This window comes from Lepidochelys kempii, chromosome 20 (assembly GCF_965140285.1).
Source record: "Lepidochelys kempii isolate rLepKem1 chromosome 20, rLepKem1.hap1, whole genome shotgun sequence".
Taxonomy (NCBI): Eukaryota; Metazoa; Chordata; order Testudines; family Cheloniidae; genus Lepidochelys; species Lepidochelys kempii.
Window position 1 is genome coordinate 24995131 of NC_136399.1, and position 23770 is coordinate 25018900.

The 23770-nt window shown below is 58.5% G+C and overlaps 1 protein-coding gene across 1 annotated transcript; it reads left to right on the forward strand.

The window, feature by feature from the left end:
* The first annotated feature begins 3015 nt into the window (after nt 1–3015).
* IER2 (immediate early response 2) lies at nt 3016–4554 on the forward strand. The gene has a single exon (XM_073318655.2). The coding sequence runs from the start codon at nt 3288–3290 to the stop codon at nt 3972–3974; it is 687 nt and encodes a 228-aa protein (XP_073174756.2). The 5' UTR covers nt 3016–3287; the 3' UTR covers nt 3975–4554.
* The last annotated feature ends 19216 nt before the right edge of the window (nt 4555–23770 follow it).

The following is a 23770-nucleotide window of genomic DNA, read 5'->3' on the forward strand; positions in this document are numbered from 1 at the left end:
AGGGGTGACACTGAGCACTTGAGGACAGCAGGGTGGGTGCGGGGTGCATGCGGGTGGGGTGAGCTTTTATGTGTAGCCATGGGGTGTGGGGGGGCTGTGTGCATCTCAAGCTATATGTGGGATTTGTTGATGGTCAGGTTGTGGCGGATAGCGTGAGGGTGGTGTGCTACGTGTGTAGGCAGGGTGTGTGGGGAGGGGGGTTGCGTGTTGTCAGATTGTGTGGGGGAGTTGTGTGGCATGCAGTCACGGTGTATGTGTGTTTGAGCTGTGTACAGGTAGATTGTGTCCAGTCAGACTGGGTGTGGTTGTGGTCATATTGTGGGGTATGTGTGTAGTCAGATTGTGTGGGGGGGGACAGGCAGTGTGTGTGAGGTGTTTACAGGTAGGTTGTGTACAATTGGATTATGAGGGGATGTGTGTCGTCAGGTTGTATTGAGTCGAGTTGGGGGAGAGTTGTCTGATATGTGTAGAAGGAGGCTGTGGGTGGGGGAATGTAGAGGCGATTGTGAGTAGTCAGATAGTGTGGGGGAGTTGTGAGTGGGTGAGAGAAGTAGGCCCTGTACAGTCAGACTGTGCTCAGATGTGTGTAGTGAGGTTGTGTCATCTAGTTGCATTGTGGGGGGATATTGTGGATGGATGTGTTGTGTAGATGGGTTGTGGGGGGAGTTGGGTGGGTGGGGGAGATGGGTCATATCATGTAGTCATTATGGAGGGAGTTGTGGGGGGAAGATTGGCTGTGTGTAGTCTGATTGTGGGGGGTTGTCATGTAGTTGGGCTGTGAGGGAGACAGGCAGGTGGTAGATGCAGGAGGTTGGGGGTCACAGGCAGGTGGTGAGTGGGTGGGGGGGTGACAGGCAGGGAGTGGGTGGCTGGGGGGAAACTGGGGGGTTCACAGGCAGGTGGTGAGTGGGTTGGGGAGATTGGTGGGGCTGTGGCCTGTAGGAGGGCTGTGGGGGTGACAGGAAGGTTGTGGGTGGGTGGGGGAGATGGGTTCTGTCATGTAGTCATTATGGAGGGAGTTGTGGGGGGAAGATTGGCTGCGTGTAGTCCGATTGTGGGGGGCTGTCAAGTAGTTGGGCTGTGAGGGAGACAGGCAGGTGGTAGATGCAGGAGGTTGGGGGTGACAGGCAGGTGGTGAGTGGGTGGTGGGGTGACAGGCAGGGAGTGGGTGGCTGGGGGGAAACTGGGGGGGTCACAGGCAGGTGGTGAGTGGGTGGGGGGGTGACAGGCAGGGAGTGGGTGGCTGGGGGGAAACTGGGGGGGTCACAGGCAGGTGGTGAGTGGGTTGGGGAGATGGATGGGGCTGTAGGGGGGCTGTGGGGTGACAGGCAGTGGGGGGGGATGGGTGCAGCCCCACGTGCTGTGCGCACAGGCAGGCTGCGGGGGCGGGATCTGCAGCGCGAGCAGAGGGGTTTTTCCCCCTAGGATCCCGGAAGGACGCTCCCCATAGGCCCCAACGGGGCCTTCCAGCCTCTGCCCTTATACGGAAAGAGGAAGCGAGGCGGCTGCAAATGTCGCCCCTTTCGGAACGTTGGTGCGCGCCGCGTTCGGATCCCGCCCCCTGTCGTCATGGGCCCCTAATATAGTCATGGAAACGGTAACCAGGGGGAGGCTGGGGTGACCTCAAAAGTGGGGCGGAGCCTCCTCCTCCTCCTCTTCCTTCCTCTTGAAGCGATGGCCGGGGAAGACGGGCTGGGGGGCCGGGCCTGCGGTGGGGCAGGTGGCAGAGCGTGGAGCTGGGGGGGGGAGGGGCTTGACTTTAACCCCCCCCCTCATTCCTGCGCCCCAGCACCGATCCCCTGGCCAGGGCAGGGGCCCGCTGCGTTGCATTCCCTCACTGCGGGCGGACGGGCGGGGGAGGTGTTCCTGGCGGCCTCTCCGCGGCCCCGAGACTATGATCCGAAGGGAAAGAGGGGAAAGCAGGTTGACGAGGGGCGTAGAACCAGGTTTGCAATGCAGCCGCTTGCATCGGGCTCACGCATCCTAAACGGACGGAGTAAAATTTCATTCACGACGAGTTCCGGCTCAGATTTGGGGTGTGCTGTAGTACGGGTTGTTTATTGCCACGGCACAAGACGCAGCGATTGCATTGTACAGGCCCACGTTTTGCAGCCAGCACGCAGGGGTTGCGGTGACTCCAGTCCGTGGATTGAAACAGAGCTGCAGCTAAAAACACAGAGTGCGCGGTTTACACACACACAGAGAAAGCGACGTGTGCCTTTGCCCTGGAGGTTGCATTCCACGTACACAAGGTGCCTTTTATCTAGCAGAGATTGCATCCTCACACACGCTCTGCTTCTGCTGCATTGCACGCAGGGACAGATGGATTTGGCAGACTGCATTAAACGGCGATGGGGCTTTTTGCTCAGACACAGAGATGCTGCACGTGAGGGTTACGCTCTCAGGCTGCACTGGCTGATTGCATTTGCACTTAACACAGCGATGGTGCTTGTGCTCCCGTTATTGCGTTGCAGACGCAGCGTGATTGTGGAGCGGGCTGTATTGCACGTCGTCGTGCACTGGCTTTGCATTTATTTATCGCGTTGCCCGGGCACGTGCATTAGCCGCTGCATTCAATGCATCGCGCGCGCCCGGGCATGGTGCAACAGCTGCTGCACCGACGGCTCCGCACAGCCGGTTGGCGCCGGCGCCTCACACCCGGCCCGGGGGCAGCTGCTGCACTGCGCGCGCAGACCAGCGCCCATCGCGACCTTGGACGCGCAAAATAAAACACAAAGTGGCCGGGCCTCTGGCTGCTTTTGCAAAAGGGGCCGCGAGTGGCTGGACGTGCCGGGGGGGGGCGGTGTCCCTGTTGCATTGACACCTCCCCTTCAGCCGCTTTGCTGCGGCTGGCGGCTTCCTCCTCCGCCTCCCCTCCCCTCCCCTCCCCCACTCCCCGGCATTTCCGCCCTCCCCTCCCCCCGCAGTAGCCGCTGGGGGTGGCGGCGCGTTGCACAGGCCGGATGCGGCTGACGGAGTGGGCGGGGGCGGCCCGGGCGCTGAGATCACCGGGGGTATAAAAGCAGCGGCGCTGGGCGCGGCTGGACTTAGTCGTCGGGGCGGCGGGTCCGAGGCGGCGGCGGCGGAGCAGCAGCGAAAGGCTCAGCAACAAAAGGCGGCGGAGCAGCAGCGGCGGGGGCGGGAAGACACAGGCGCAGCCCCTCCCCCTCTCTCTCTCTCCCCCCCACCCCCAGTTCTCCGGTCGGTGCAAAGGGCGCCGGCCGCGCGCACCCGCCAGAGCCGCGCAGCAGCCCCCCGGGCCGGAGCAGGCGCCCCCGCCGCCCGGCATGGAGGTGCAGAAGGAAGCCCAGCGCATCATGACCCTGTCGGTGTGGAAGATGTACAACTCCCGCCTGCAACGCGGCGGCCTCCGGCTGCACCGGAGCCTGCAGCTCTCGCTGGTCATGCGGAGCGCCCGGGAGGTCTATCTCTCCGCCAAGCTGGAGGAGGACGAGGAGGGGGGACTTGGGCCGCAGCCCCCACCGCCGGCCGCCGCCTCCCCCGGCCCCCAGGCCCCGGAGGAGCGGGCAGCCCCCGCGGACCGTGGAAGCGCCCCGGGCGCCGGCGATCCGGAGCCCATGGAGACGCAGGACGGCAGCGGGGACGTGCCCCAGGCGCCCACCTCTCTGGCGGCTCCAGCGCCCGGGGCGGGTAGGCGGCCGGCGCGGGGGGTTTCGTTGCCGCCCCCGGGCAAAGCCAGCAGGAAGCGGCGGAGCAGCAGCTTGGACAAGCCGGGGGCGGCCGAGGCCGGGCTGGTGCCCACCAAGAAGGCCCGGCTGGAGGCGGCGGAGGAGGAGGGCGAGCGGCAGCCCCAGGGACAGGACGGCCCCTTCCCCAGCCTGGCCAAAGTCCTGCAGACCCGCTTCTCCGGGATGCTGCGGGGCGGCCCGCCCAAGGGCCCCGAGCCCACGCCGGGCTGCCGGCCCGGGGACGGGGTGCTCAGCATACTGGTCCGAGCCGTGGTGGCCTTTTAAATCCCTTCCCCGCCGCTTGGGGGGACTCGTGGCTGGGGGACCTGCCCCGCGGCGCAGCGGCTCGCTCGGCTCCTGGCGGGAGCCATGGGGCGGGGGGGGTCGCTTTTGGGGGCGCAGCCCCCCTCTCCCTGGCGGAGGGGGGGCGGGGAGCCGGCCGGGAGAGAGGCACACGAAGGCCGGGGAGGACAGCGGAAGAAGGATCGGACTTTCCCCCCGCCACGCACGTCCCTCCCCACCCTGCTGGGTCCAGGGGGGGAGGCGAGACAAAAGGACCGAGAGAGGCCGCCGCTTTGTGTGCGTGGGAGCGGGGGGCTCTGGCCCAAGTTCACGATGGGGAAGAGAGACTCGCAGACCGGGCCGAGCTTCTCCTGCCTGCTCCTCACTGACAGATGGTTTATTTTTGTGTAGAGACGTGCTATATGCGGACTTGGGGTCAATTGGTGCTATCCCATAACCCCCACCCCGGGGGGCGGGGGTTGGGGTGTTTGGTTTTTGGTTTTTTTTTGGTAACTTGAAACTTTTTGGCCTATTCTCCTCCGTCTTGTTCTGTGTCCTTGTGATCGCAGCATGGTTGCTGGGGGGGGGGGGGCGGCGACAGAGGGGGGGCTGCAGACCTGGTGGCCAGATGTGAGATAAAGGGGTTTAAAAGAGAGCGAACAGTGCTGAGAAATATTCAAGAAAGGGATCTGTTGCCTCGAGGGAGGGAGGGCTGGGTTTCTCCCGCCCGCCTCCTAGACTTCCTTCTCCAGCACCCCCAGAAAGTGGGGGGATGGTGGAAGATGGGTGTCCTACTTACTAGATTTCTTTCCTCAGGGGTACTTTTTTAAAAAGTGTGTTTTTGTTTGTGTGTTTTTGTTTTTCAAGAGGCCTTTTTTCTTTTAACCAACTAAGAGCTCTCAAAGCAGGATTCAGTAAGGAAACTTCCCCCACTTCCAGCCAGGCCTACAAGTTGACACACCACTCATATGACCAGTCATTGCATCACACTGGGTCTAGAAAGGCAGCGGGGAATTTCCTGTTCAGACCGCTGGTAGATTTTTTTGTGTGTGTGTGGAGCTGGTTTTTCAAGGTGTGGGTGGGGTGTGTGTCAGCTTGACTCATTTAACCCTGTAAAGGGGAACTGAGACAAGGCTGCCTTCTGCTGCTTGCTCTTAAAAATCAAATAAAAGCTTAAAAATAATTTTAAAAAACCCTATGAAAATCATAGACTCCAGAGGTATTTTATTTCCTCTTCCACCTGGGGGTGGTGGAGGGAAGTTTCCTTTACTCAGAGTTTTGAGTTATTTGAACTAATCTGTGTAAGATATGATTATTAAAATTCTTGGTCTGAAATGCTGAAGATCGAAAGAGAAGAGCGTGTTTGAGAAGGGCAGAAATCCTGGTGACCCACCGCCACCCTGGAATCTTCAAAGGGAAATTGTCACGTGTTCAAATCCCATTGTAAAACCCTGAGAATTGGCCATCTTTCTGTTGTCATGGCTGGTGGGGCTAAGATCCCTCCCCACGCCACTGTCTTGTTTAAAATCAGATGCCCCTCAAGTTCTCTTTGAGTCTAAGGAGAGGAGGGGCCGATCAGTCTGTGTTTGTGAATGTCATGATGGCTTTACGTATATGTGTGAACAAAAATCATTCTTTGGTTCCTGAGTTCGATAGTTGCCTGCAGAGGAAACTAGCGAATGGATTAAACAAATGGGGGGAAAACCCTACACAGTTGAGACATTTCTTTTTAAATGTTACCCATGTGTCTTGAATACTTGTAATTTATATCTATAGTTCCCCCTTTTTTTATTGTCTTGGGGGGGGGAAAACGGCATGGACTGGGGTTTCCTCCTCTTGTGTCCTTATTTTTTTTTTTTTTTGTTAAATAAAATCCATTTGTGAAACTGGCGAAGTTGTGGCGCTCTGAATTTGTCATGAAAATGGGAAATGGGTGTTTTTTTGTGTGTTTTGTGTAAAGGCCTGGCTAAATTTAGTGGCATGCGTTTTTCTTTTCTTTTGGTTTGGCCTGTTCCAGGCTGGACAGATGCAGCTGCCACTGTTGTCAGGCCTTGAGCAAAAACTAGATAGGCTCCTAACCCCTCGTGGATGAGGCTGGCTGTGAATTCTGTTTTACAGTAGGACCCTGGTGCTATACACAGTAGAGGATCCAGCATGGAAGGAGGCTGATTCATTCCATTGGCTCAGCCAGCATCCACCCACTTCTCTCCCTCCCCCTGAGTCTGGGCCTCTATATCCCTTTGTGATCTTCCCCCCCACCTTGGGTGACCCCATGCCAGGGCGACGGAAATACCGAGTTGCATAACAGTGCCCTTGGGTTGTGGTGGGAGTGTAAACAGGAGAGGTTTAAGTGGCCTAGTAACTGCAGACTTGTAACTGGTTAGAAATACTCCCTTATAAACATGGGCATCTTGCCAGCTAGGGGGCAGTTAAAACTGTTCAGGTTGTGGGAGGGGTTGGTTCTGTGTTCTCTTAAACAGCTGGCATGACTTCCGTGGAGGTAGATGAGCGAGCTGGGCATGGCTGCAAGGGGATTATAGCTGGCGAGATAAAATGGATCTTTTATTGGCCTGGCACAAGAGAGGTGGGCTCGAAGCACATCTGCTGGAGGCAGGTGTAATCCCTGTGAGCTGGGAGCCGGCCTCTGGACTTGCTGTGATCCCCCTGCAAAATAATCAAGCTATATAGAAATGGGGGGGAGGGCGCTCAGGGATCCTGCAGCTGTGGTGGGGGATTGGGACATGCCGTTGCTAGATGGGAGATAGGGTTGTGGAAGGGGGGAGATGTCACAGGACTGGGGATAGGTTCACAATTGCTGCTGGTCGGGCATTGAAAGTGTAACCTGTGTCCTGGTGATCCAGCCTGGGCTGGGGCACAAATGAGGGAACGATGGATCCCTGGACTTTAAAGCACTGTTGGCTGGTAACCTGAGCCAGGCCTGTGGGGGTTTCTTTTATTATTTCCCCAGTGTTAAAGGGGCGAGGACTTCGCGTATTGTCTCCCAGGCCCTCCCTGGAACCGCTCACCCCAGCCACTGGTGACCAGATCAGTTCCTCGGCCGTGGTTAAAGCCAGGCTGGGGGTGCGTTGAGCTTCTGGAATTCTGCTCTGCGTGATCCAGCCTGCGGCAAGGCGAACCTCAGTTTCGCATCCACTCATTGCCCGCCCCTCACGAAGCCAGGCAGGTTGATTCCCACTGCCCCCCAAAAGCCCTGTGTAAAGGACCCCGTCAAACAAAGTTAATGCATCTGAGCTGGATTTACACTGGTGCAGGATTTTTACAGCCGATGTGTGTATCCGTGACCCCCCTAAGGGCTGTGTGTGTGTTCCCGTCGAGTGTTCAGCAGTAGCCTTCCGCGCTGGGAGTCTCCATAGCTCATGCAGCCTGTGACCTTCCTAGCCCTGTGAAAATCAAAGGTGTTCAGTACAGACGGGTCCATGACGCAGCTACCCAGTGCTGCGTCTCCTTGTTTCTATTGTAGCTGTTTCCGGCAGCCCTGTTGTTGTGGGTGCTGTACAAACACGTGTGCCCGAGCGCTCACATAGATGAGTGGCAGAAGGAGGGGAAACTGAGGCACTGAGCAGGGGTGGGATTTGCCTGAGGTCACTGGTGGAGCTGGGGAGAGAACCCAGGCATCCAGCCTTCTTGCTACTTCCAGGCTGGGCTGTATTTCCCAACAGTTGCCTAGCTGTGAGGAAGCCCCAGCGCCACGTGCTTTGAGCCTGATGGTGCCATGTTTGCACTTGTTTGAAGTGAGTAAAACGCGTCTCGGTCAGTTTCTACCTCCGGTCCGCCATAGGCAGGGCAGGGCTAGCCCCAGTGTGCAGATGGGAAACCAAGGCACGGAGAGGCTAAATGACTTGCCCAAGGTCACATGGTAATCATGAGGCAGAGTAGGGAATTGAACCCATGTCCTAGGCTCATGCTTAACCACTGGGCTGCCCTGCCTCTCTTTGCATAGGTGCAGTCCGAATAAATGAAATGCCGGGGCGGGCGTTGCCACCCTTTAACAAGTATCTTATCCGTGTATTTTTTTTTCAACAGAATAAAGCCCCCATGGTTGATATTGTAGCCAGCTTAAAGAGCTGGCTACTGTGTCTGTGCAGCTCCTCCCTAGTGGCTGGAGTCTGAACTTTTCATTGGTGTGTCATAGTCCCTGTAGTGCAAACACTGAGTGGGGAGTCTCCTGTCGCTCAAGCAAGAAGGGTGCCTGGGTGCAGGAGGATATGAGTTTTGTTCCCAGCTGCTGCTGTGAAATCTGGTGTGTGGCAGGAGTGAGGATAGCTGTCCTACTTGGAGGTTCATGCTGATCTTTAAAACTGGGGGTTGAAAGCAGCCAAAATCTATGGTTTGCCCATCGCTTCCTGTGGCGCAGTGTGAACGCTGTCGCTTTACGTTGGCGGGGGTTCTCCTGGGCCTGGTTGCAGGAGCTCTGTAGGGACGTGAGTGATCTGGGCCAAGCAGCCAGGTTCGAGTACGATGGGGTAAATTGCATTTCTCTGCCTTAGGGAGCAGCCTGCATTTGTCTCTCTCTGGTTTTGGGTAGAATCATAGAATCATAGAATATCAGGGTTGGAAGGGACCTCAGGAGGTCACCTAGTCCAACCCCCTGCTCAAAGCAGGACCAATCCCCAATTAAATCCTTGCTTGTTCTCAGTCTGGAGTCTAAGAATAAAAGTTGTGAGATGTCACAACCTTCCCACAAGAGTATTTTGGGGTTTTCATCTAGCTTTTGTGTGCATATGTCATGATCATATGAGGAACACCCCCGCCTCAGCTCAGCCTGCCCCCCTTTTTAGACGGCAGCTCCCTGCATGATGGGAAATGCCATGGGCGCGCTCAGAGGAGGTTTGTGGCAGGAAGGGAAAGGACGACTGGGCAGGAAACAGAGCAGCAGAGAGATGGTGGGGAAGCAGCTGCAGTGGGACAGGATAGAGCTGTGGGCTGCCGGGGAGGGGGGGGGGGAGTGTCTGGCAGAATCCAGCACCCCTCACCCCCATGCAGCTGCAGCAGGACCTGACAAGGGGGTGGTTTTGGCAGAATCCAGCCCTCCTGCCCTCGGTGCAGTGGTATTAGAGAATGACTTCCTTCCTAGCAGCCGCCCATCAGAGACAGGATGCTGGGGCGGATGGGCCCATTCTGCTTCGCTGGTTCCCAGGCCACAGGCGAGGTTCCGGTGTTCTCACAGGGGCCGGGCACCCTCGGGCGCCCATGAGCCGTGGGGGGGTGTGTGGGAGCGCACACAGGCCCAGTGGCAGGGCCAAGAGGGTGATAGTGGTTGATCCTGGTTATTGCTGCCCTGCCTTGGGCTGCAGTGCTGGACAAATACTGCTGCTCTAACAGCAGGGCCCTAGGGAACTGCCACCCAGGGAGGCAGTGGGTTGTAATGGTTAGAGCAGTGGGGCTGGGAGCCAGGATGCCTGGGTTCTATCCCCAGCTCTGGGAGGGCAGTGGGGGCTAGTGGATTAGAGACCCAAAAGAGTTTATGGTCAAAGAGCTTCAAGGCTTGACGTGCAGCCTCTAGAGTGTGATTCCCATGGGATGGGACTTGCACAATTCCCCCTCCCCCCCCCCACATGCAGGGCTATCTTTGTTCCAACAGGTGAGGAAACTGAGGCACAGAGAGCCAGAGTGGCTTACCCAGCAAGTCATTCCAACTACTAGACTCACTCCTCTCCCAGAGCTTGGGTAGATCCCAGGAGTCCTGACTCCCAGCCTCCCTGTTCTGCCCACTAGACCCCACTCCCCTCCTACACCCAGGCACAGACCGCAGGAGTCCTGACCCCATCACCTGCTCTAACCACCAGACTATGCTACCTCCCTGGGAGGCGGTTCCTGGTGGTGCTAAGTGGGTCTGAGGCGTGCCGTGTAATTGCCCAGCCTGGGTCTCTGTAATAAGTCTGTCTGGCCCCTCCCTGCCCATGGTCTGAGGTGTGCAGGGAACGTGGGAGCCCTGCACACCCCAGGAACGTGGGGAGGACACGGAGGGGCCCAGGGAGGAGACGGAAATCTCCTGGATGGAGACACCCTGTGCATGTATCTACACGTGCTCATGCAGCTTTCCACTTGGGGTTGGGGCTCAGGACGCCGGGGTTCTCTCTCTGGCTGGAGCAGGGGTGAGGTGGGGGCAGGGGTGTGTGTGTGTAAATTGTGTTTCTATGTTGTTGAATTCTAGCGTTTGTGTGTTTGTGGGTGTGCACACACACACACACACTCTCTCTCTCTCCCCCCACCCGCCCTGGGAGTCGGGGGGAGGGGGGCTGTGTTGCCTCTCCCAGGTGAGGGATTCTGTCCCAGGCCAGGTGGGGGATTCTCCTCCCTGGCGAGGGGAAGGGAGATGAGTCCTCTCCTGGGGGGCACAGGGAGGGGTGCATTACGGGGGGGGCTGGCCCCCATGCAGGCTCCCCCCCCCCAGCTCAGCCCTGGCTGCACATGGGCTGACATGCCCGCGGCTCAGGGAGGTGGCCTGGGAAAATGGCAAGCCGCTCCCGGCCACTCATGTCCCCCGCCCAGGGCGGTGGCTCCAACGCTGGGTGCGGCGCCAGGCTGGGGCGTGGGGGCCGCTGGCATGTGCCCCAAAGGACTTTGTAAGGATTTCCTGGAGGGGCACAGGGGGCTCCAGGCGAGTCTTCCCCGTGCAGAGGTTTGAAGGGTATTTTATGGGGGGGGATATGGAGGGTACATGATGTAGTGATGGGGGGCAGGCAGGGGCACGTGTGGGGAGGTGGGACAGTTGTATATAAGGCAGAGCCTGTTTGGGGGAAGGCAGGTACTATTTTTTGAGGGCAGAGGGGCTGGGAGCCAGGACTCCTGGGTTCTATGCCTGGCTCTGGAAGGGGAGTGGTGTCTAGTGGTTGGGGGGGGGGGGCTAGGAGCCAGGACTCCTGGGTTCTATGCCTGGCTCTGGAAGGGGAGTGGTGTCTAGTGGTTGGGGGGGTGGGGCTAGGAGCCAGGTCTCCTGGGTTCTATGCCTGGCTCTGGAAGGGGAGTGGTGTCTAGTGGTTGGGGGGGTGGGGCTAGGAGCCAGGACTCCTGGGTTCTATGCCTGGCTCTGGAAGGGGAGTGGTGTCTAGTGGTTGGGGGGGGCTGGGAGCCAGGACTCCTGGGTTCTATGCCTGGCTCCGGAAGGGGAGTGGTGTCTAGTGGTTGCGGGGGGGGGGTTAGGAGCTAGGACTCCTGGGTTCTATGCCTGGCTCGGGGAGAGTGGTGTCTAGTGGTTGGGGGGGGGGGGGGGACTAGGAGCCAGGACTCCTGGGTTCTCTCCTTGGGAGGAGTGGATGTTGCGAGGGGAAAGGAGCTTCCAATCTCTCTGAGGCAGCAGCTGCCTCCTCCACCCCCAAGGCCGCGCCTGCTTCCTCTTCCTCTTGAGGCCCAGCCAACCCCTCCAAGCGCAGCCTGTACAGACAGGAAGGGCTCCAAGCCTGTGGGGGGGGTGAAACTTGGGGGGGGAGCCTTGAACAATGGGGGGTGGGGTAGCCCCCCCTGCTCTGTAGTAACCCCTTCCCTCCTGCTCTCCAGCTCCCGCAGGGGAAGGGGCCCAGGCCATTGCAGAGCTATGGGGGGAGGGCGTGGCAGGTAGAGAGGGGGGCACACCCCTGTGGGGGCTGCTAGGGCATCTGTTATCGGCTGGCACCTACAGGCAGGCTCGTGGTTACAGCAGGGGAAGGGGCTGGGAGGGAGCCAGGACTCCTGGGTTCTAGCCCAGCTCTGGGAGGGGAGTGGGGTGGAGTGGTTAGAGCGGGGAGGGAGGGGGGAGTTGGGAGCCAGGGCTCCCTCCCCAGCTCTGGGAGGCAAGTCAGGGGGATAGAGGGAGGGGACTGGGAGCAGAGCTGCATTTCTGGGTGCAGCCATCAGCCCGGGGAGGTGTGTGTGTGGAGGGAGATGTCTGCTGATGACACCCCCACCCTGTGTCTTCCCTAGGCCGGTCACTCTCACGGCCCCATGGGCAGCTGCCTATGGGGCCCTGGCCCAGCATCCGACCTTTGGAGCCAGCGGGGTGGGTGCAGAGGGGTTTGCTCCATGGGTCATTGCCCAGCGAGCTGGGGCCTGTCCCAAAGCAGGACAGTCTGGGGGGGGCACTAGACCAAACACAGGATCCACACAACCCTCTAGTAGAGCTAAACTGATGTGGGGCAGGGGAATGGGAGACAGGCCTCCTGGTTCTCTGAGGGGAGTGGTGTCTAGGGGTTAGAGCAGGTTAGTGCTGCAGGGGGATGGGTAGGCTGGGAGTCAGAACTCCTGGATTCCGGCTATGTGTGTCTGTGGGGGGGGGGCTATTTACCTCCCTAGTACTGCCAGCCCAAAGCTCTGGGTCTGCCCCCCCCCCCCCACTCTGTCCAGTGCTGGGCTCCATCCCCGGGTTGGCCGTGCGGTGCCCAGCTAGGTCCGTGTGGCTGGGCTGGTGGGGTCAGGGGCTGGCTTGGCAGGGCTGGGCGCTCCCCTCCCTGGAATGGGGGAACACGCCCACGCGCCCCAGATGAAGCCGCCCCGCCCCGGGGCCACAGGCTGAAACTGTCAGTGACTGAACCGGCCGCTCCGGTCTGCGCCCTGGCTCTGCGTGGGAAGCGGGAGTGCCGGGCGCCGGCCTCAGAGCCGAGCAGCGGGGCCAGAACCCAGGCGTCCTGACTCCCAGCGTCCCCTGCTCCAACCACTAGGCAGCGACGTGTGGCAGCAGGCGAATCTAGGTCAGCATGGAGCTGGCGGGGCCCTGCCCCACAGCTCGTTGGGACCTGGGAGCCGAGATGGAGCAAGACTGGGAGGGGTGGACGTGTTGGTGCCTGGCTGTTCTCCCCTGCACCCCACATGCCAACCTAGTGACAGAGCCTCGGCCCTGCCCCCCCAGCCGAGCTCCCCAGAAGGTGTGTGGGGGAGGGAGGTCCCTGGCTCCCCGGGCGGGAGGGACAGCCAAGAAGAAGCAAGAAGTTTCCATGGTTAAAATAGACTCTGATGTGTGTGTGTGTGTGGGGGGGTTACTCTCCCTCTTAAATACACAGTTCCCCCCACAGTGCCCCCCCCTGAGTTCTCCACAGAGCTTCGGGGGGGAATCTTGGCACCTCACCAAGCAGGCCCCAGGACAGACATGGGGACATGGGGGGGGCTCCGTAGTAAGGGTGCTGGGCTGTGAGCCACTTTTGGCATGGGCAGTGGGGGCCTTGGTACTCTACATGCTCCCCCCAAGATCCTGGCTCTGATGTGCCCCCCCCTCACATCCTGTGTCCCCAACCCGCCTCACACCCAGGTCACTGTGGGGACATTGACCCCGATGCAGCTTGTACCAGGGTGTGTCTGCCAAGGGGGCTGGTTTCTCTGGTGGGGGGGGGGTCCCCAGTGCTGGGCTGGGGGGCAGGGAACTGATGTTTCCGCCTAGTAACACAATGGCCAGGCCATACACCTGCCTGGGGAGGGGGGATGATCCCCACTCCAGGTAGGGGGAAAGGCTGAGCCACCAGTCCCGCTGCCCCCGGGGTTTTGCGCGTGAACCCCGGGGGCTTGGCGGGAGTGGGGCTGAGCTGTGAGGAGAACAGGGCTGGGGCCAGGACACTTGGGTGCTTCTGCCCACTGGCTCTGGGAGGGGAGTGGGGTGTAGTGGTTAGAGCGGGGGAGGGCGGGGGCGGCTCGGAGCCAGGACGCCTGGGTTCTGTCCCCGACTCTGACACGGCTTGTCTGCGTAACCTTCGGTGGGTGGCTTCAGCCCCCTCCCCCACCCCTTTAAAAAGTGCTTCGAGCCCCTCCAGTGCCAAATGCTGCGGGCAAACACGCAGCATTCCCGCGCCGCCCTAAAAACGGGGCGTCCCTGGTGATGGCCTGACCATGGCCCCTCACTCCCGACCCGCAGCCCCCCGCGCCCCCCCCCCCAGCTCCGCCGGCTCCCCTCGCCCCCGACCCGCAGCCCCCCCGCCAGTCCGGCCCTGCCCCCCCCCAGCTCCGCCGGCTCCTCTCTCCCCCGACCCGCAGCCCCCCGCCAGTCCGGCCTGGCCCCCCCCAGCTCCGCGGGCTCCCCTCGCCCTCGACCCGCAGCCCCCCCGCTAGCCCGGCCCTGCCCCCCCGCCCCAGCTCCTCTCGCCCCCACAGCCCCCCGCCAGTCCGGCCCTACCCCCCCCAGCTCCGCCGGCTCCTCTCGCCCCCGCAGCCCCCCCGGCAGCCCGGCCTGGCCCCCCCCAGCTCCGCGGGCTCCCCTCGCCCTCGCCCCCGACCCGCAGCCCCCCGGCAGCCCGGCCTGGCCCCCCCCCCAGCTCCGCGGGCTCCCCTCGCCCTCGCCCCCGACCCGCAGCCCCCCGCTAGCCCGGCCCTGCCCCCCCCGCCCCAGCTCCTCTCGCCCCCACAGCCCCCCGCTAGCCCGGCCGCCCCCCCCAGCTCCGCCGGCGCCCCTCGCCCCCGACCCGCAGCCCCCCGCCAGCCCAGCCGCCCCCCCCAGCTCCGCCGGCTCCCCTCACTCCGAACCCGCAGCCCCCCGCCAGTCCGGCCCCGCTCCCCTCGCCTCCGCAGCCCCCCGGCAGCCCGGCCCCAGCTCCCCTCGCCCTCGCCCCCGACCCGCAGCCCCCCGGCAGCCCGGCCTGGCCCCCCCCACAGCTCCGCGGGCTCCCCTCGCCCCCGACCCGCAGCCCCCCGCCAGCCCGGCCTGGCCCCCCCCCAGCTCCGCCGGCGCCCCTCACTCCGGACCCGCAGCCCCCCGCCAGCCCGGCCCTGCCCCCCCCAGCTCTGTTGCTCTTGCAGGGGCAGGAGGCGGGATTTTACTGGAAGTGACGCCGGGGGCGGGGGCGGGGGCGGGGGGGGCGGGTCATTGTCCCGAGTCCCGCCAGCCCCGGGGGGGGCGGGGACCGGATGAGCTCGCAGCTGTTCGCTGGAGCGAACCTAGGCCGACAGCGCCACCTAGCGGCGGTAACGTGCCTAGCACCCCCCATGAAGCGTGGGACCCATGGTGGTGGGGGGGTAAGACCCAGACCCATGACCTCGGAGCTAGGACGCCTGGGTTCTCTTCCCAGCGCTGGGTGCGGAGTGGGGGAGGGGGGCCTCAGGACTCCTGGGTTCTAGTCCCCTCCCCCACTTATGCAGTCGACCCACCCTGCCATGCTGCATGACCTCAGCTGTCAGTGGCCTGGAGGAAAGGTTGCCCGGGGGGGGTGGGGGGCATCCCCATCGCCATGGCTCCTACCGTAGCGAGGCCCAAATTCCCCACTAGCAAGTCACCTGCCAGCTCCCCCCCAGCACCGTCTGCCTCCCACTCACCCGTCGGGGTGAGACGCAGGTACCAGCGGCTCGTGCTCGCCTGCCTGTGGCCACCGTGACCAGCTCCTACAGAGCCACGTGTGTGCCCCTTGGGCATGACCCCTGGCCGCACGCCAGCGGAAGGACCCTGGCCTGCAGCCTGCGCCCTGCCAGCCCCGCTGTGCCAATGGCTGTGGAGGGATGGCGCAGGGGTTGGGTCACTAGCAAGGGACTCGGGTTCAATGCCCTTCTCTGCCACAGACTCACTGTGTGACCTTGGGGCACTCACTTAGCCTCTCTGTGCCTCGGTTTCCCCATCTGTACAGTGGGGATAGTAGCCCTGCTCTGCCTTACATGGGGCAGGGTTGTGACGATAAATAGCGTAACGACTGCGAGGGGCTATGACACTCCGGCCATGGGGGCCTGTATACGTACCTTGGCCAGTGGTTTTCAACCCTAGTGATCTGCAGCCCGTGGCTCAGATTTCCACAGGGGGCTCACCTCCATTTGACATGTTTGAGGGGGTCTGCAGCTGAAGGAAGATTGAACAGCACGTCCTGCGGCAGCACCTGGAGTCACACATGGGCGGTGACGCTGCCCTTCCATCAGCCATGGCCTGAGTGCACAACGGTAGCACGCTGCTTCGCCAGAGGGGTGCCATCCCATCAAACGAGGCCAGAATCTGCATGTGTGTGTGTGTGCGGGGGGGGGGGGGTGTCGGGCTAGCTGCTGGCATGGCAGTGCTGGAATTGGGGCCCCCTGCCCCCCATACACTGAGCTGCAGAGTTAAAAAGTTGGCAGGAAGGCAAGGGTTAACGCTGTCCAGTGACGCCATCCAGGAGTCCTGGCTTCCAACAACCGCCCCCCTGCGCCAACCACTCGCCATCACTCCCCTCCTAGAGCTGGGGAGAGATGGCCCACAAGCCCCAGCTCCTGGCCCCCCAGCTCCACTCTAACCACTGGATCCCACTACCTGGGTGTAGGATCCAGAAGTCCTGACTCCAACCCCCGCCCCTGACCTTGCTCTAACCCCCAAACACCACCCAGGCTGTGTGGGCCGGAAAAGCCAGCCCTGTGTTAACCCCTTAGCGACACCCATGTTAGCCCCCTAGTGCAGGCCACGCAAGCTGCCACATGAGCCCTGGCTCGCTGGTCGAGGTGAGCCCCAGGCGCCTGTGTGACCCTGCTCGGTGCCTCATGGCCTGTCCACACTGGGCTGATGGTTAGCTACTGGCTCAGCTCTCATCTCATACAGGAGTCAAGCACCCGTGGCTGCGGTGGTGTGGCTCGTGGCCCAGAGCCCAGCCTGTGGCCCTTTGAAGGCAGCGGGAGACTTGCCCTTTACCTCAGTGGCGGCAGGAGCTGCTCTTCACGGCGCTCCCACCCCGTCCCCGCTTTGTGTTTTACGCCAGCAGCATGAAAGTGGCGTGAGTGTCCCGGTCATCGGCCCGCCCGCGAGGAGGCCGAGTTTAAAGCCACGGCGGTGAAGGGACCCCGCGCTGGGGTGACAGTGAACCCAGGACTGGAATCCGGTAGATTCCTGAGCGCTGTGAAAGGTTGGTAATTCTGAGCTGACGTAACACATGCCTGGGCTCTTCGTCCCCATGCCCCAGCCATGCCTGCAATGAGCTAAGACTGCCCTTCAGGGCTCTGTTGCTAAGTTTGCTGAGCCCTTTGGAGTTTGTCGGTCCAAATCACCACTGAGACGCGTGGCATAAAATCTGTGGAGCTAAGCAGCAGTGCTGCTCACCCCCCCACTTTCTGGTACTTGACAATGGTTTCAAGGCTGGTTCACGGGGGCAATGAGCAGCAGATGGTAGCTTACACTGGAGCAGAGCCTTCAAAGCCACTGAGCCAGATTCTCCCCTCATGTAAACCGGTGCAAACCCAGTGAGGTTGGTGGGACAGTGATGTGAGACTGCAGTCAGGCTGGCTGCCTTTACACGTGTCAGGGACAACAGAGCATGGCTCTTGAGGGGTATGGACCAAGGTAACTGGGTCAAAGCCATGTCCATAGAGTCAGAGGTGAGTCCAGCTTTATGCCAATGAATCTGGCTCGGTGGGCTGGCTGCCTTCCTCTGAACAGCTCCATAAAGATCCGCCCCACAGCCATCAGCACCACGGATGAATTTGACGGCTCAGAGCAGATACCCAGTTGAAAATCCAGCACGACACTGAGCAGGTTGCAGCTGCCCTTAGCCTTAGCATGGCAGCCTGGAGCAATGCTGTGCCTGGAGAGGGCATGTTGGGCTCTGTAGTTTTGGGGGGACACCCACCTGCCTTGGAGATTACAGGCTGCAGGGGTCAATGAGCCAGATCAAGGAAGCACCTGGCGTGCCGGGAACTGCCAGACGCTGCCCCTGGGGTTGAGCGAACCAGCTGCACAGTTAGCTCTGCCAGGGAAGGGACGTGGAAGGGGACTAAGCAGCTATCCAGCGATCATCATGTCAGGAGACATTAAATCAATGGTGTGCACCTCATGCTCTGTCTTAACTACACCCCAGCCACCGGCCAATGCTCCTTATGCTGGCCCACTCACTGCTGGAAATGGGCGTCATTCGGTCGGCTTCTTCGGTGGAGCTCCGTCCATTTCCACCGGCTGATGGGTTGGTGCTGTCTCTCCTTGCTGCCCTCCAGGATGGGCCCTTGTAGGGCTTTCTCCCTTAACCCCATCCAGAGAGGCGGGACGGAGTGGACTCGTAGTTTCGTAGGGGTGTTGCCACGGTGGGTGGGTCAGGGTCCAGCTCCGGATGTGACTCCTGAGGTTGTTTTGTTCCAAGCGCCAGGTCTGCCACCACCAGGGCATAATCTCAGGGGTGCTTCCTCCCCTAGCCTTGATGTTTAGATCGATGTGAACGGACTCAAATGGGGTCACTGCTGATTTACACCAGCCGAACACCTCAAGATTAAAGCTAGATGGGATCAATCTGACCTGCTGCAGAACACAAGTCAGAGAACCCAGCCAGAAAGTCCTGCACAGCGTCCGAGAACACCTGGTGGAGCAGGAGCAGAACTCTGAGAGCCAGAGAAATCGAGACCCCAGGGTCAGGTCCTCCTTGGCAAAGCAGTTCAGCATCTGCTTGAGTGGTTTGCTAAACTGGGGATTTAAGCACCAGAGGGGTGTGAACAGGGATGGATGGATACGGATAGACAGATCCACAGACAGATAGATCTGTGTGGGGAGGGAAAGGATAGAGCTGCATAGAGCCGGATGGACAGATCTGTAGGGGATGGATAGATGGACATGGGTGGAGAGATCTGTATAGGGATGGATAGATTGAGATGGGTGGAGAGATCTGTATAGGGATGGATAGATAGAGAGGGATGGAGAGATCTGTATAGGGATGGATAGATGGAGATGGGTGGAGAGATCTGTAAAGGGATGGATAGATAGAGAGGGATGGAGAGATCTGTAGGGGATGGATAGATGGAGATGGGTGGAGAGATCTGTATAGGGATGGATAGATATAGATGGGTGGAGAGATCTGTACAGGGATGGATAGATATAGATGGGTGGAGAGATCTGTATAGGGATGGATAGATAGAGAGGGATGGAGAGATCTGTAAAGGGATGGATAGATGGAGATGGGTGGAGAGATCTGTATAGGGATGGATAGATAGAGAGGGATGGAGAGATCTGTATAGGGATGGATAGATAGAGAGGGATGGAGAGATCTGTAAAGGAATGGAGAGATGGAGATGGGTGGAGAGATCTGCATAGGGATGGATAAATGGAGACGGGTGGAGAGATCTATATAGGGATGGATAGATATAGATGGGTGCAGAGATCTGTAAAGGGATTGATAGATGGAGATGGGTGGAGAGATCTGTATAGGGATGGATAGATAGAGAGGGATGGAGAGATCTTTAAAGGGATGGATAGATGGAGATGGGTGGATAGATCTGTAGGGGATGGATAGATAGAGAGGGATGGAGAGATCTGTAGGGGATGGATAGATGGAGACGGGTGGAGAGAGCTATATAGGGATGGATAGATGGAGATGGGTGGATAGATCTGTAGGGATGGAGAGATAGAGAGGGATGGAGAGATCTGTATAGGGATGGATAGATAGAGAGGGATGGAGAGATCTGTAAAGGGATGGATAGATGGAGATAGGTGGAGAGATCTGTATAGGGATGGATAGATAGAAAGGGATGGAGAGATCTGTAGGGGATGGATAGATGGAGACGGGTGGATAAATCTGTAGGGGATGGATAGATAGAGAGGGATGGAGAGATGGAGACGGGTGGAGAGATCTGTATAGGGATGGATAGATAGAGAGGGAAGGAGAGATCTGTAAAGGGACGGATAGATAGAGAGGGACGGAGAGAGCTGTATATGGATGGATAGATGGAGATGGGTGGATAGATCTGTAGGGGATGGATAGATAGAGAGGGATGGAGAGATTTGTAGGGGATGGATAGATGGAGACAGGTGGAGAGAGCTATATAGGGATGGATAGATGGAGATCAGTGGACAGATCTGTAGGGATGGATAGATAGAGAGGGATGGAGAGATATGTAAAGGGATGGATAGATGGAGATGGGTGGAGAGATCTGTAGGGGATGGATAGATAGAGAGGGATGGAGAGATCTGTATAGGGATGGATAGATGGAGATGGGTGGATAGATCTGTAGGGGATGGATAGATGGAGATGGGTGGATAGATCTGTAGGGATGGATAGATAGAGAGGGATGGAGAGATCTGTAGGGGATGGATAGGTGGAGACGGGTGGAGAGATCTGCATAGGGATGGATAGATGGAGACGGGTGGAGAGATGGAGACGGGTGGAGAGATCTGTATAGGGATGGATAGATAGAGAGGGAAGGAGAGATCTGTAACGGGACGGATAGATAGAGAGGGACGGAGAGAGCTGTATATGGATGGATAGATGGAGATGGGTGGATAGATCTGTAGGGGATGGAGAGATAGAGAGGGATGGAGAGATTTGTAGGGGATGGATAGATGGAGACAGGTGGAGAGAGCTATATAGGGATGGATAGATGGAGATCAGTGGACACATCTGTAGGGATGGATAGATAGAGAGGGATGGAGAGATATGTAAAGGGATGGATAGATGGAGATGGGTGGAGAGATCTGTAGGGGATGGATAGATGGAGATGGGTGGATAGATCTGTAGGGATGGATAGATAGAGAGGGATGGAGAGATCTGTATAGGGATGGATAGATATAGATGGGTGGAGAGATCTGTATAGGGATGGATAGATAGAGAGGGATGGAGAGATCTGTAAAGGGATGGATAGATGGAGATGGGTGTAGAGATCTGTATAGGGATGGATAGATAGAGAGGGATGGAGAGATCTGTAGGGGATGGATAGATGGAGACGGGTGGATAAATCTGTAAAGGGATGGATAGATAGAGAGGGATGGAGAGATCTGTAAAGGGATGGATAGATAGAGAGGGATGGAGAGATCTGTAGGGGATGGATAGATGGAGATGGGTGGAGAGATCTGTATAGGGATGGATAGATAGAGAGGGATGGAGAGATCTGTATAGGGATGGATAGATAGAGAGGGATGGATAGATGGAGACAGGTGGAGAGGGCTGTATAGGGATGGATAGATAGAGAGGGAAGGAGAGATCTGTAAAGGGATGGATAGATAGAGAGGGATGGAGAGATCTGTAAAGGGATGGATAGATAGAGAGGGATTGAGAGATCTGTAGGGGATGGATAGATATAGATGGGTGGAGAGATCTGTACAGGGATGGATAGATAGAGAGGGATGGAGAGATCTGTAAAGGGATGGATAGATAGAGAAGGATGGAGAGATCTGTATAGGGATGGATAGATAGAGAGGGATGGAGAGATCTTTAAAGGGATGGATAGATGGAGATGGGTGGATAGAGCTGTAGGGGATGGATAGATAGGGATGGAGAGATCTGTAGGGGATGGATAGATGGAGATGGGTGGAGAGAGCTGTATAGGGATGGATAGATAGAGAGGGATGGATAGATGGAGACGGGTGGAGAGATCTGTAAAGGGATGGATAGATAGAGAGGGATGGAGAGATCTGTAGGGGATGGATAGATAGAGAGGGATGGAGAGATCTGTATAGGGATGGATAGATATAGACGGGTGGAGAGAGCTATATAGGGGATGGATAGATATAGATGGGTGGAGAGATCTGTACAGGGGTGGATAGATATAGATGGGTGGAGAGATCTGTATAGGGATGGATAGATAGAGAGGGATGGAGAGATCTGTAAAGGGATGGATAGATGGAGATGGGTGGAGAGATCTGTAGGGGATGGATAGATGGAGATGGGTGGAGAGATCTGTAGGGGATGGATAGATGGAGACGGGTGGAGAGATCTGTAGGGGATGGATAGATGGAGATGGGTGGAGAGATCTGTAGGGGATGGATAGATGGAGACGGGTGGAGAGAGCTATATAGGGATGGATAGATGGAGACAGGTGGAGAGACAGACAGTTACTTTTTCCTGTAACTGGTGTTCTTCAAGATGTGGCCATTCCACAATAGGGGTATGTGCTTGCCACGTGCACTGGTGTTAGAAGTTTTTCCTCTAGCACTGCCCATTGGGGAGCGCCCCAGCGACCCTTGGAGTGGTGCCACCGTGGTGCGGAAGAAGGGGCACTGCGCGCTCCCCCCACCCTCAGTTCCTTCTTGCCAGATGACTCCGACAGTGGGGAAGGAGGGCGGGATGTGGAATAGACGTGAGCAAGACATTGCGAAGAACACCAGTTACAGAAAAGGTAATCGTCTTTTCTTAGAATCATAGAATATCAGGGTTGGAAGGGACCCCAGAAGGTCATCTAGTCCAACCCCCTGCTCGAAGCAGGACCAATTCCCAGTTAAATCATCCCAGCCAGGGCTTTGTCAAGCCTGACCTTAAAAACCTCTAAGGAAGGAGATTCTACCACCTCCCTAGATAACGCATTCCAGTGTTTCACCACCCTCTTAGTGAAAAAGTTTTTCCTAATATCCAATCTAAACCTCCCCCACTGCAACTTGAGACCATTACTCCTCGTTCTGTCATCTGCTACCATTGAGAACAGTCTGGAGCCATCCTCTTTGGAACCCCCTTTCAGGTAGTTGAAAGCAGCTATCAAATCCCCACTCATTCTTCTCTTCTGCAGACTAAACAATCCCAGCTCCCTCAGCCTCTCCTCATAAGTCATGTGTTCTAGACCCCTAATCATTTTTGTTGCCCTTCGCTGGACTCTCTCCAATTTATCCACATCCTTCTTGTAGTGTGGGGCCCAAAACTGGACACAGTACTCCAGATGAGGCCTCACCAATGTCGAATAGAGGGGAACGATCACATCCCTCGATCTGCTCGCTATGCCCCTACTTATACATCCCAAAATGCCATTGGCCTTCTTGGCAACAAGGGCACACTGCTGACTCATATCCAGCTTCTCGTCGTCTGTCACCCCTAGGTCCTTTTCTGCAGAACTGCTGCCGAGCCATTCGGTCCCTAGTCTGTAGCGGTTCTTCGAGAGATTGCTCATGTGCATTCCACAGTAGGTGATTCCAAGCAATATCGGTTGGAGGTGGGAGGAGTTCACAGACACTCGGGACGGAGCACGGCCCTGCCGAACCCGGCGTCCTCCCTGGTCTGGGAGACGATCGCATAATGCAAGGTGAACGTGTGGACCGATGACCATGTGGCAGCCCTGCAAATGTCCTGAACAGGGACATGAGCTAGAAAGGGGGCCGACCAGGCTTGCGCCCTTGTGGAGTGCGCTCTTGCAATAGGTGACGGGGGCACTCCTGCCTGATCGTAACAAGTGTGGAGACATTAAGTGATCCAGCGGGAGAGCCGCTGAGTGGAGATCAGCCGACCCTTCATGCGCGTGGCTGTGGCAATAAACAGCTGAGTAGACTTCCTGAACGGTTTTGTCTGTTCCAGGTAAAAAGCCAGGGCGCCTCTCACATCCAGCATGTGAAGGTGATGCTCCTCACTAGACACGTGGGGCTAGGGACAGAGCCCCGGAAGGAAAATGTCCTGGCTCATATGATAGGCTGAGACCACCTTAGGGAGGAACGAGGGGCGTGGGTGGAGCTGGACCTTAACTTTATGGAACACCGTGTTCGGAGGTCAGGGCCCGGAGCTCAGAGACCTGTCTAGCCGACGTGATCGCCACAAGAAAGGCTACTTTCCATGAAAGGTGGGACCAGGAGCATGTGGCAAGCGGCTCAAATGGAGGCCCTGTCAGCCTGGCCAGAACCAAGTTCAGGTCCCACTGTGGAACAGGGGGCCTAACATAAGGAAAAAGGCGATCCAAGCCCTTAAGGAATCAACCGGTCATGGTGTGAGAAAATACCGTGTGGCCCAGTACTGGCGGCTGGAAGGCCAATATGGTGGCCAGATGCACCTTGACGGACGAGGGCGCTAGGCCTTGGACTCTGAGATGAAGAAGGTAATCCAGAATAAACTGGAGCGGAGCAGCCACTCGTGAGATGCCGCGATCAGCGGCCCACCGAGAGAACCTTGACCATTTTGCCAGGTAGGCTTGACATGTGGAGGGCCTCCTGCTTTCCAGGAGGACTCGCTGGATGCCCTTCAAGCAGGTCCTTTCCTCTTGGTCTAACCATTGAGCAACCA